General features: G+C 41.9%; 1 protein-coding gene across 2 annotated transcripts in view; it reads left to right on the top strand.

Moving 5' to 3' along the window:
- The window catches only part of LOC146610042 (regulating synaptic membrane exocytosis protein 2-like), a 59,321-nt gene extending 48,194 nt beyond the window's left edge, over positions 1 to 11,127 (top strand). Inside the window, exons 27-40 of one of the 2 annotated variants that reach the window (XM_085346774.1) lie at positions 538 to 864; positions 973 to 1,155; positions 1,323 to 1,364; positions 2,300 to 2,338; positions 2,678 to 2,704; positions 2,894 to 2,916; positions 3,008 to 3,105; positions 4,581 to 4,727; positions 4,890 to 5,071; positions 5,491 to 5,626; positions 6,333 to 6,445; positions 6,644 to 6,745; positions 7,979 to 8,118; positions 10,939 to 11,127. In XM_085346774.1, coding sequence (XP_085202900.1) covers positions 538 to 864; positions 973 to 1,155; positions 1,323 to 1,364; positions 2,300 to 2,338; positions 2,678 to 2,704; positions 2,894 to 2,916; positions 3,008 to 3,105; positions 4,581 to 4,727; positions 4,890 to 5,071; positions 5,491 to 5,626; positions 6,333 to 6,445; positions 6,644 to 6,745; positions 7,979 to 8,118; positions 10,939 to 11,127 — 1,748 coding nt within the window. The remainder of the gene's footprint in view (positions 1 to 537; positions 865 to 972; positions 1,156 to 1,322; positions 1,365 to 2,299; positions 2,339 to 2,677; positions 2,705 to 2,893; positions 2,917 to 3,007; positions 3,106 to 4,580; positions 4,728 to 4,889; positions 5,072 to 5,490; positions 5,627 to 6,332; positions 6,446 to 6,643; positions 6,746 to 7,978; positions 8,119 to 10,938) is intronic. The other variant, XM_085346775.1, reaches the window with a different exon arrangement.
- Positions 11,128 to 12,231: the final 1,104 nt, after the last annotated feature.

Genomic DNA, 12,231 nt, shown 5'->3' on the forward strand with positions numbered 1-12,231 from the left:
GTTTTGAATTATTTTAAAATTGTGGCTACAAAACTATTCCAATAAATAGTGTATAGCAGTGCACGCTCCAACCAAAAGTTCCTGGACCTTCAGAGTGTTCAAAGTATCATTGTTGGGGGCATAAACATTGTCTCTCCCGAACTTCTCTCTGACCCAAGCTCCTTTACTGGAAACTACTATAACAGGATTCCACAAAGGTTCTTGGGGGACAATTCCTCTGGTGAAAGCATGTTAGTACTGAGAGATGTAGTCCCTTGACCAGGTCCAGGTTTCTGTGCCGGGATTGGCTCAGGTTTCAGCCTGCATAATAATAGAGAAATTCAACATGACTGAGTTCCTTCTAGTGGTAGTGAATATGTATGCTACCATCAGGATCTGCATCCATCCAGCAGAACCCACCCTCTAAGAACAGGTGTTAGAGGGTGGATACCGTTTGAGTAGGTCACTCCTGTGATTTTGCTTCTGGAAAAGGTCGTGTGGTCATTCATCATGTCATTGTTTTCATTCTTCTCACAGCTTTTTTTTTCCCCCCATCAGCTTTGACCATGACTGCAGCTCCAGCAACAGCAACTAAAATCCCTCCACATCATCACCCCCCTGCCCCTGTCCATAAACAACACTTTCCCTCTGTCAGTCAACAACCTCCTCTTATAAGGGTCCAAGCCCCGCCTCCCCCACTCACCCAACCCCAGCCACTTCCTGCACCTGTGCTCCCACCTGTAGTTACAGCAGCACCACCACTATTTTTACCCACACCGGTACCTGTTCCTGTACCCACAACTGTATCCACAGCTGTATCCACAACTTTATCCACAGCTTTACCCACAACTTTATCCACAGCTTTACCCACAACTGTATCCACAGCTGTATCCACAACTTTATCCACAGCTTTACCCACAACTGTATCCACAGCTGTATCCACAGCTTTATCCACAGCTTTACCCACAACTTTATCCACAGCTTTACCCACAACTTTACCCACAACTGTACCCACAACTGCACAAACAACTCCACTGGTAGCTCCACCTCCCCCTGCTCCACCCCCTGCACCTGCTCCAGTTCAGCCTCCACCTCCTGAACCCACCCTACCCCCTCCAACTCCAACGCCTTCCCCTTCACCTGCCCCATCACCAGTCCCACCCCCACAGACTCCAGGTGTGTACATCAGGTTTAACATTCAATGCATCTCCAATAGAACAGAACAATTAGCGTGATTCTTCTAGTCAGATGTCTGTCAGACATTCTTTATCATAATCATTACTTATTGATTCACGTGTTCATGTTGTTTACATAACGCCATCACATATTACCCTGCATGTCAGAGCCGGATAGGCGCTCAGCAACACCAGGAGGAACCAGAAAAGGCAAGTCCAGTCACTGGTGGATCTAATGAAGTGTCAGGTGATCCTCACCATGTAAACTATGAGGGTTTGTAAGAAGATAAGTATAGCCGCAGCATTTAGGTGATGAAAATTTATAGTTTTGTGTGGAGAAAGAGAGAGGGGGGTTTTAAGCTCAGGCTAGGATCCATCACGAGCATCTTATGATGATTCAAATTTTAAACATTTATCTCCAGTCAGAAACAGATTTTCTTGGTAACTGCCCCCAAAGGCTCAGTAAAACCAACAGATGATGTCTGTGTAGGTTCTCAGTCATCCAATTCATTGTAGTGTAAGGAACTTGAAAAGCAAGCAGCCTCTTTAGTTCTAAAAATCAAATAGAGAGTCCCTGGTGTTTAAACCCTAGTTTTACACTCTGTTTTCTTTGTATTATTGTAGGGGTTTACTTTACAATATAAAGCAGGTAACTGTTGATGTAACTGTTTTGATTTGGCATAATATAAATAAAATGGAAATGAGTTGAATATTGGGGGCTGTTGAGAGAGTCAATGACCCACTATTAGTCCTGTCCTCCTTCTTATTTTGGTTTCTCCCTTGGGTGTTAATGACCCATCTCTTTTTATTAACACCTTGGCTCATGTGATGAGGTAAATTCTTAATAGTGTGTCAGCAACTCTCTTAAGGGACAACAACCCCTGCTAGGGTTAAATAGCTGCGACTCTCCACCATTTGGTTTTTAGAACCAAAGAAGCCTCTTGGATGAGACGTGAAACATCCACATGAAACTTAAAGAAGACAAGAACAGATGATAAATTTCAGATTTGTAACCTGCTCAAAATGTTGCTGTTCAGGTGTGTTTATATCACTGCGGTTTGGTGCTGGTTTGGATGGGTCATCTGACTAGAGTATGAGCATTAGTGTAGCCTGACCAATCACCTCTCTTTGTCCGCACTATGCAGAGGTCACATGGGAGGACCAACAGAAGAAAACAGCCAATGGTATTATGCCCACCTTAAGCCACACCCACATATAGAAATGTAGTGTTTAGCTCGTGTTATCTAGTTAGTTATCTAGTTAGACTGAAGTGGATTGGTTTTGGATTTGGTTTTTAGACTCATTCACCCATTTGCGCAAGCACTTTTGAATCCTCAGTGTAGAAAAGCTCTATATAAGAACCAGACTAATCCATGTATTCATAAAGCACTCCACCAGCCATCTGTCCATCCATTCATCTGTTTTTCCATCCATCTAGTCTTCTGTCAATCTATCCAGCTCTGTGTGCTTTGAGGAGTCTGTGGTTTCTCGTTGATATTCTTCTGTTTCCATCTTTTTATAAGGGGAGATGTTACCAACCGGCAGAGAAGGTACACACACTTTCTGTCAGCTTCATCTTTTTTTCTGACCTGCTGTGAATTGAAACTAACTTCTGTGCTGTCAGAAATCAGCAGCCTGAAGCTGTCCGAAGAGAGAAAAAAGTGAAATCTATTGTCATTTCCTGCTATCACACATTACCAACCTAGACTATGACTAATGCTGCTCTTCTGTCTCTACAGGTGTACTGAAGGACCCTTCAAAGGTAAACAAACATTACACCACTTTTATTTATATATATGTGTCTACATTACGTGTGTGCCACAGCTTGCTTACCTCTTCTCCTCCATCTATAGATGAAGGACAATCTCTCCTTTAAGTCATCAGACAGTGATGTCAGTGATGTCTCAGCTATGTCCAACGCCTCTGACACTCAATCTGTCCACAAGATCGGGTAAGCAGGAATCCATTCTTGGATGACAAGAGAGAATAAAGTGTCCATGATTTCTAGACAGAATCTCAGCTTCTGATTGGTTGGAGCACAATGGTATTTCTGGCTCCTGTTTCTCTGACCTTTCAGTGGAAGTCTTAGCTTTCTGAATCCATGCAGGGATTTCAGTAATATGTAAGGGTTTGCTCTGCAGGTGCTCTCTGTGGGCACACATTTCTCTGAATCTTTTCATCAGATTATGAATCACAGATGATGGCATCCAATGTTTTATTGCGCTCTTCTAATGTGGGGTTGTAGGGTTTTTTTTCTCAAAGTAATAATATATTTTTAACGGTAAGGTGTTGACTTTGTCTACTGATCAGAAAGATATCTAAAGCAACATGAAAATTCACTTTTATGAAACAGAGGGCAAAAGGAAAAGAAAATGGCAACAAACAAGTATTTTTTTAAATATGTTTGTGGCTTTTAGGTAAAAGTATTTAGAACATATTCCATCTTTGTGCTGTTTCACTTAGTAAACGGTTTACTGCTAGATGCCAGCTTGTTTCTTCCACTGTGCAGGTCACAAACTGCACAGTGTATGTCCTGCTGCAGGTGGGTCTAGGGCATACCCCCAAGTAGACACAGAAACTGTATTTTGTCTGAAAGAATTGCTGTGTATTTAAGTCAACACACTTAAAATGTTCACCTCTTTATCTGCTCTCAGACAGGAATTGAAATTTTTACTTTCTACCAGACTCCATTTATAAGAACAGAAAGTTTGGCTCATAGGGCAGGTGACCCTCTTTGTCTATTGCTGCATCTGCTGATTATTCAGTTTGTGTTAATGTGTGGATTTGGTGTTAATGGGTCAGTTTGGATTAGAATCCCTGTTAAAAACACAAAAATTCACACAAAATGACCAGAAATGTTTTCTGTGAGGTCAGATTGCTGGTTTTAAGATTGTCAGATTGCTAAATAGAGTCTAGCGGATTGTATTTGTTAATACAGGTAGTTTCTCAAAATTTTGAGTATTGTCACAAATGGAAATGAAATATTAAGTTGACATGTGTTTCAAATATCACCTACATGATTGTTGGAGTCAGAAAGGAATAATACAGAGTAAACTATATTAAAATCAACCGCTCACTCTCATCCTGTGTACAATCACAGTTCACGCTCATAAGCATGTGTCCTGTAAATCCTCCCACAACACATCATTCTGAATGTTTAACTCTGCTGCTGGTTTCAAATCAGTGAAAATACATAATGCTTAGTCCCGTTTTTGTTAGCATGTGTTACCTTCACCATGGGGTGGTTGTAGCTCAGAAGGTGGAGTAGGTCACCTACTTATTGGAAAGTTGTTATATACGGTAAAGCACTTTGAGTGCTCAGGTAAAGTAGAAAAGCACTACATAAGAACCAGTCCATTTACCATTTACCATTCTGCATGATTCTGTCTGCATGCTACTCTTCTCTTCTCATATTGGCTGCCACAGTCTGATTGAATGTCTGGAGGGCCAGTCAGCAGAGCTGGGGGTGGGCTCGCAGGGAACAGAGGAAATAGTGGGGGCATCAGAAGGCGGGGATACACTGCAGAAGAGCAACTCAGTGGAAGAAGGGGAGGAGGAGCCTGAGCCTTCAAAGTAAGAAATTAACAGATGACCTCCTGTTGGAATCAGTTGTCATAGCAACAGCTGCCTCACTACCCTTTTCCTCTCTGTGCTATTGTGATGTGTTTGTGCCCTGCCTCTTGTGTTTTGGCCCTTTTCCCTCACTTATTATTGTGGTGGTCCTTCCTCCTGCAGGGTGTCTGCAGCTGCCACTCCTCTCACCAAGTCGTCAAGTGTCGGTGGTGAGATTTGCTCATTGGGGAGAAACGATGATGACGATGATGACAAGAAGCGACGCTCAAGCTTCGGTGCAAGGATGATGGGGATGGTTGGACTTGGAAAGAAGAGTCAGAGTGCCTCCCAGCTCAACCCAGAGGGTCAGTCCTAGTTTAACCATTAAAAAATATAACCTCAATTCTTGCTGTTTTTCTTTTATTTCATGGACTCTGCCATAAACAAAGTTTTCTCTGAATTGAATCTTCAGACATACAGTGTGTTTTAGCCAAACTGGGAATCTGAGTAGCATTGCAAGAGTGTCTCAATAAAAACTCACTATCAGAATGAAAATCCAAAGAGGAACATCAGCCAAAAAATAAACTATGACCAAATGAGTTAGGTACTAACAAGCAATTGAGCAAACATATTACGGAACCAGTTGAACCAGTGAAAACAGAACAGAACAGAACCAATATGAGTCACAGAGCACCCTGTCCAGGGCTCTGATTAGTCTCTGGCTGTTTATGCTCTTGTAACAACTTATTCTGCTTCTTTTCTCTTTCTTCTTCCATCCTTACAGAGGAAGAGAAGAAGAAGAAGGTGGTGAGACTTCCCGTTCAGAGAAGTGTTGAAACCGGTTTGGCCATCGAGTTTAAAGCTCGTTTCACCAGACAGCCGAGTCGAGACCCAGATGCCGAGGACCCAAAACCTGGAGCGTACGAATCACTCCTCTTTCTACTCTTTTTATCTTGTATTCTCTGTTTAGTTAAACTTTATTCATACAGCACTCATTTAAAGCAAGGGTTTTCCTAAGGTACTTTATGATAGCAATAATCTGTGATAGCAGAGGGAAAAACTCAACAATGACACAACCCCCTGTGAACAATCACTTGGTAACAGCAGGGAAGAAAAACCACATTTTAACAGGAAGAAACCTCTAGCAGAACCAGGTTCGGGGAGAGGCAGCCATCTGCTATGACCTTTTGGAGTGAAGGGAGGACAAAAGACAAACTAAGGGAGAGGGAAGACTAAATATGATGTGCTGCACCTGTGCTATATAAACACAGAGGAGCTAGAACAAAGTGGAATGAAGGCTTCTTGTTTTCACTCAGTATTGTTTAGATGAAAGAAGGCAGTTCTACATAGTTACAGTTCTACTTCTACTTTTTTCTCTCTGAACTTTGAATTTAGTTTTTCCTGAGTGCAATTTTTAACCTCCTTTTTTAATTGCTCATTTAGTCACTCCCTCCTTTTTTAGTCTTCCCTTTCACCCTTTTCCCTATTTTTTCTACCCCTCAATCTGTCAATCCCCTTTAATGTGTATTTATTCTCACATTGAACTTAAACACTTCCCATTTCCCTGGGGTTGCCATCTAACATGTCGGATATTTTCTTTTTCTTTTTTTCTTTCTGTCTGGTCAGGCTTATATTTCCAGGAGTAAAACTTGCATCAGACAAACAGTTCACTGGTTTCCTTGAAGGATTAGGCCCCGCCCAGCTGGCTGGACGGCAGACATTGGCCACGCCCCCCATGGGTTAGCATGAATAAAAATGTCATTGTTTTTATGTATTTCAACCTACCAACATACAAACTCATTAATTCAGATTTATGTAATCTGGACAAATGTGTGTGTTAATAAATCATATTAAAATACAATACCACTTTCTGCCCATGAAAGCGTGCGGTTGTGTTTCAGTAAAATCTCTCCTCTGATTGGCTTTCTTTTGGTTAGGTGACATCCAGATCGGGATGGTGTACAGGAAGGAGCGTCTGGACGTGGAGGTTATCCGAGCCCGGGGGCTTGTGGGTAAACAAGGCAACAAGAACACTCCAGGTGACAAAGCTATACACAATGCACACTTGACTACAAATACACTCTACCTAGTACACTCTAGTGTAAGAACGTGAACTTAATCAGTTCCTCCATGCTGCTCTCAGCTCTCTCCTGCCTCGTGTATTGTATCTCATTCAGTCTCTCATCCAGATGAGAGCTGCTTTGTTACAACCTGAATTCTGTCTTCCAGCTGAGCTGTACAAAGAGCAAAAGATCCCAAACATGATTTACTCTCAGAACCTGACCTTTCACGTACTCAAGCTCCGCATTAACTGTGTTACTTGTGGAAATGCTCACAATGCCATTGTTTACAAGGTGTTTATTAAAGTCAGTGTTAAATGTAAAGTCAGAACCTATATTAATCTGAGATACTTGGAGCATTGTGACAGATCTGAGACAAGAAACTCCATGAACCTGAGCTGTGGTGATGCAGAGATGTGTGACTACACTTTTATTATGGACTCATTTCTGATTAATAAATCTGAAATAGTTTAGAAATATATATACATTTTTTGGAGGTGTCTTGTATTGTGGATCATGCAGTGCTGGAGTTCTTCATTCTTCCTCAAAGATGAACTGCTTTCTGCTCCTCATTAATAATATAAGGGCTTAGCTGAAAGCTAGCACAACTACTTGTGTTGTGCTAACAAGTATTAGGGCTTTTCAGTTTTACGCATCACCAGAAAATTAAAACCTCTTCGATGCTTTAATTTTCTCAGTAGCGCTCATTACTTTCATGTAATTTTTGGTCGCAAGTTTCTGTGTCAAGGTAATTCTTTTAATGTTTCTTCCAACTTTTCCAATCATTCCACATTTTTTCCAATGTGGAATTATTGAACAGCATACATCTTTAATATATTTTGGATTTTTAATAATCCACACAGACAGAAAATTGCAACTTAGGAAGTTGCAACTCAACCAAATGCTTTTGTTAGCCATCATTACGCTTCTAGCATAATTCTGGATGCATATTTGGCTGCTCATCTTTGCAGAATTCCCTTAAATTAGCTGGTTTCCTGGCACAGGCCCGACCTTTAAGCGAAGTCCACAAATTTTCACACTTGAATACTACTGCACACAACCATCGCAGTACAAAGGTTTAGTAGTCATGGGTTATGATCTGTGAAACAGCTCGTGTGTGTGTGTGTGTGTGTGTGTGTGTGTGTGTGTGTGTGTGTGTGTGTGTGTGTGTGTGTGTGTGTGTGTGTGTGTGTGTGTGTGTGTGTTTTGCAGCTCCTTATGTGAAGGTGTATCTAATGGATAATGGAAAGTGTCTGTTGAAGAGAAGAACTCGTCTGGCAAGGAAAACCCTTGACCCTCTTTATCAGCAACAGCTGCAGTTTGAAGAAAACCCTGAGGGCAAAGTTCTACAGGTAATTATATATGTACTGATACTGCAGGATGCCAGACAGCTGGACAGCACAGGATTACAGGACCCTGGGATCAGGGCCTGCAGCCCTTCTTTTGTTGCTTCAGCCTCTACACAAAGAGGCTGAAGCAACTCCACTCCTCATCTGGCTAGCAGTCATAGCAATGTGTGTATGAAGAGGAATCTAGGATAGAATGTGGGTGGGGCGTTCTGAACGTCCAAGTTGAGTGGAGGAGGGGGTGTTAAGATTAATACTATTTGAGCAGGGACAACAGAGGGTTCACTATTGAACCTGTTGAAAAACAGATTCAGTTCACTGGCTCTGTCCAGACTGCCCCCGCAGCTGCTGATCACTTTGAGGCCGGTAATCAACTTCATCCCCCCCCCACATGCCTTTGATGTTATTCAGTTGGCGTTTGGTCTCCCTGTATGTATATTTACACCTTCTCCGCCCTGCTTTCAGTTCATACTATGTGCTTTTCGAGTAATCCTTGTTCCCAGAATTGAAGACCATCTACTTTGGCCTTCATTTCACTGGCGATCCTGCACTCTGGATACTCCTTCTGATGTCTTACCTGCACTCAAAGCTCCATTCATATTACTAATGAGACCACCTGCTTTGGCACAACAGTGCAGCAATCATAAGTCAGAGCAAAAGCTGCTCCCCAAAGAGAGAGAGATGTGGTGTTTAGAGAAAATGCATCTCAGCGGTTCCAATACTCCCGACACTTGATCACTAAAGGTTTTCGCTTAGGGAGCAGTTGTCCTTCTCTCCTGGATCACCACATTTACTCAAGGCCTTCTTGATATGATCTTCTTCTGGCCACCGCATCTGTGGGGATGGTGTTTAGTCTGTGCTCTAGTGTCCTGATCACACTCAGTTTGTGCTCAAGTGGATGATGAGTACTGATCTGTATGTAATGGATTACAGTACACAATAACTTTTAAATTTCCCTTATTACTGATGGAAATCTCACAGTCTAAGCTGGCTAGCCTGTCATTTTCATATCCTCCATGGTGAACTTGATGTGTTTGTCCACTGAGGTTAACATAATCAGTGAATTATGGTACATCCTGAGATTTGATTTTAACCCAGGTGTATTCCACATACCTGAACTAATTACTTTGTCGTGTTCCAGGGTAGGATAACAGAGCCCTCTTTTATATTTCCCCCATATAAAAGTTGGCCACAATAGATGAAATTGGGTAACTCATGGGATACCCATGTTTCTGCCTGTAGTAGTGAACATTGTATGTGACAATAACAACTGCTTCAGTCACCATCTTCCTGTAACCACTACCTGGGTCTCGTTTCAGAGTTTCATAAGTATTTTTATCACAGTGAGTAGTGACAAAATTTTCACATGATAGTCTTTCAAGTTTAGCTAAACCATGCACTAACCCTTATCTGCTGGTAGGATGATAATTTTGTTGGATGCTGGGGGCTTTGCATTGCTGAGACAGGCCGAAACTTTCGTCCACATCTGTAATATTGTTGCTTCGAATTGCTAATTCTGTGGCTGTGATCAGTTCCACTAGGGGGATTTGTCTTGGCATCACAGCAAAGTTCAGCCTTTTTGCAAGGATGTTTTTCTCCGCTTGTGTGAGTTGTCAAATTGACAAGATTTTGATAACATTTTTTGTCAGAAATTGACAAATCTTTCACTGATTTGTCCACACCCTCAGTGTGGCATCCTTCTCTCTTCTGGCCGCTGAGGACATTCTGTGCTAGACGAGCCTTCTCAGTGAATTCAAACACCTCTCGAAGGGTATTCTCTAGAACCATAGTAAGTCTTTGTCGGCTCTACTCCCCTTTTGATTTTAGCATGTTGATGGTAAAATCAGAATCAGAATACTTTATTGAATCCTAGGGGAAATTATTAAAAAAATGTTTGTCTTACCCATTCATTGAGCAGCTGGCCTTCTGGTGCATTTTTGTTGCTTTTGTAGCTCAGAGGCTCTTAACTGAAGATCTAATTTGCAGACTTTTAGAAGTAATCCTGTTTTGTCTGCATCTGAGGCCGAATCCTTGGTGGTTTCTGTATTCAGCCATCTTACATGCTGTTTGCTTGTGCTCGGGTACTAGCTTTAGGCAATCCTTGCCAAAGTGCGTTAGAATGTCTCAGTGGACAAACACATCAAGTTCACCAGGATATGGTCGCCTCAGAGCCACATGAAAAATAACAAGTTAGCCTTCTTAGACTTTGAGATCAGTAACGGGGGATATTTAGGTTGATGTGTACCATAATCACAGAGCAAACACCGTCCCCACAGATACAGTGGCCAGGGAAGCAGAAGAAAATCATTTCAAAAAGGCCCCAAGTAAATGTGATTATCCCAGCTGGACATTTGTCAAAGCTGGGAAGGCTTTAAAGAATGCTCCAGGCAAATCAGAAGAGAAGGACAACTTCTGCCTAAGTGAAAACCTTTAGTGATCCCGTACTGCAGTCAGCTGAGACTGAAGAAGTCACAAGTCTAGATAAACAAAATCAGCCTTTTGGGAGGTTTAAAAAGAACATGGGGACCGAGATCATGAGGACTTTGAGAACAGAGGAAACCTACTGGTATCCATGGTTCATAAAAACTGACTCGGTGTCTCGAGTCAGGTTCTTCATTGTTGTAGATATTAATCGTATCTTTCTGAGGTTCATTAGATAATGAACCTCAGAAAGATACAATTAATATCTACAACAATGAAGAAAACAGCAAAGAAAAAAAAATTATGGAAAATGCTGCAACACTCACAGTGTCATCTACAAAGAAAAAAAACACACCTTCATGTGTGTGATGTCACTAAGGATCTCCTCCTCTCCTCTCTCTGCAGATCATCGTCTGGGGTGACTACGGTCGGATGGACCATAAATCATTCATGGGCGCTGCCCAGATTCTATTGGATGATCTGGACCTGTCCAATATGGTAATTGGCTGGTTCAAACTGTTTCCTGCCACCTCATTAGTGGATCCTGCGTTGGCGTCGTTGACCAATAAGGAGACAGAAGGTAGCAAGTCTTAGCATCAGGAGGCATGGCTGATTGGTCCTATGACCAATCAGCCATGCCTCCTGATGCATGGCTGATTGGTCTCCTGATGGGCCCTAAAACAAAGTCTCAGAATCCTCTGCTGCTGCATGCTGCATGATGACATCACAGAGATGACAATTCATGATGATGTCACTAGGACGATGAGGAAGGTGCTATTCCTGATCCGCCCACTGCGGGGGGAGACACTCAACAAAGGATGCTGGGTAAAGAAAGGAGTGGCCATGTGACCTCCAGCTGCCAGCTAATCACAGCAGCTCCTTGGAAGTCATACGACTGTTAAAGACACGTCAGGAACCCACAAGATTGAGTTATGTGATAGTATTCATGGAGACACAGGAACATAGAGGGGGCTTCTTTATGTTTATGCATGGAATGACAAAAACATTAGAACATAAACTCCATCGAAGAAAAACACCACACCAACCAGTAAAATCATGAAAACGTGAAAACAAAAGAACATGAGAACCACAAACATGACAACATGTGAGAGCATGAAAATATGTAAGACCATGCCAGACTGTGAGAACATGAGAATGTTGTCTAAAACTTCAAAATAAAGATTCTTAAACAATCTCTGTGTTTCTGTTTAGGACATTATGATCAAGTTAGGTACATAACTCTGGTTTTACAAGGTTCTGATGATATTACTGAGAACACTGGTTCTGTGATTTTTACAAAGGTGACTGTGAGCTTCTACACATTAAAATGTTTTGGGGTCTTTAAAAGTTCGCCTGTAGCTGACTCACTATTTCTGAAGCAAGAGTTCATTAGGTTCTACAAGTTCTATTGCACCGCTGACCCTGGTGTATCTAAAAGATCCTACTACTCTATGGGTAAATGCTACATAAACTGGTTCTTAAATGCTTTTCTACTGTACTTGAGCAATCAAAGCGCTTTCTGCAACATGCCCCATTCACACAAGCACTTTTTTCTTTGCTTGATTGCATTCTATCTAACATTCACACGCCAATGCATCAGAGAGCAACTTGGGGTTAGTATCTTGCCCAATGATATTTGGCATGCAGACTAGAGCAGCCAATGATTGACTCACCTTCCAATTAGCAGGTGAGCTATAA

The sequence above is a fragment of the Diplotaxodon limnothrissa genome, linkage group LG22 (assembly GCF_057381915.1).
Source record: "Diplotaxodon limnothrissa isolate DT_005_m linkage group LG22, D_limnothrissa_male_GT1.1, whole genome shotgun sequence".
NCBI lineage: Eukaryota > Metazoa > Chordata > Actinopteri > Cichliformes > Cichlidae > Diplotaxodon > Diplotaxodon limnothrissa.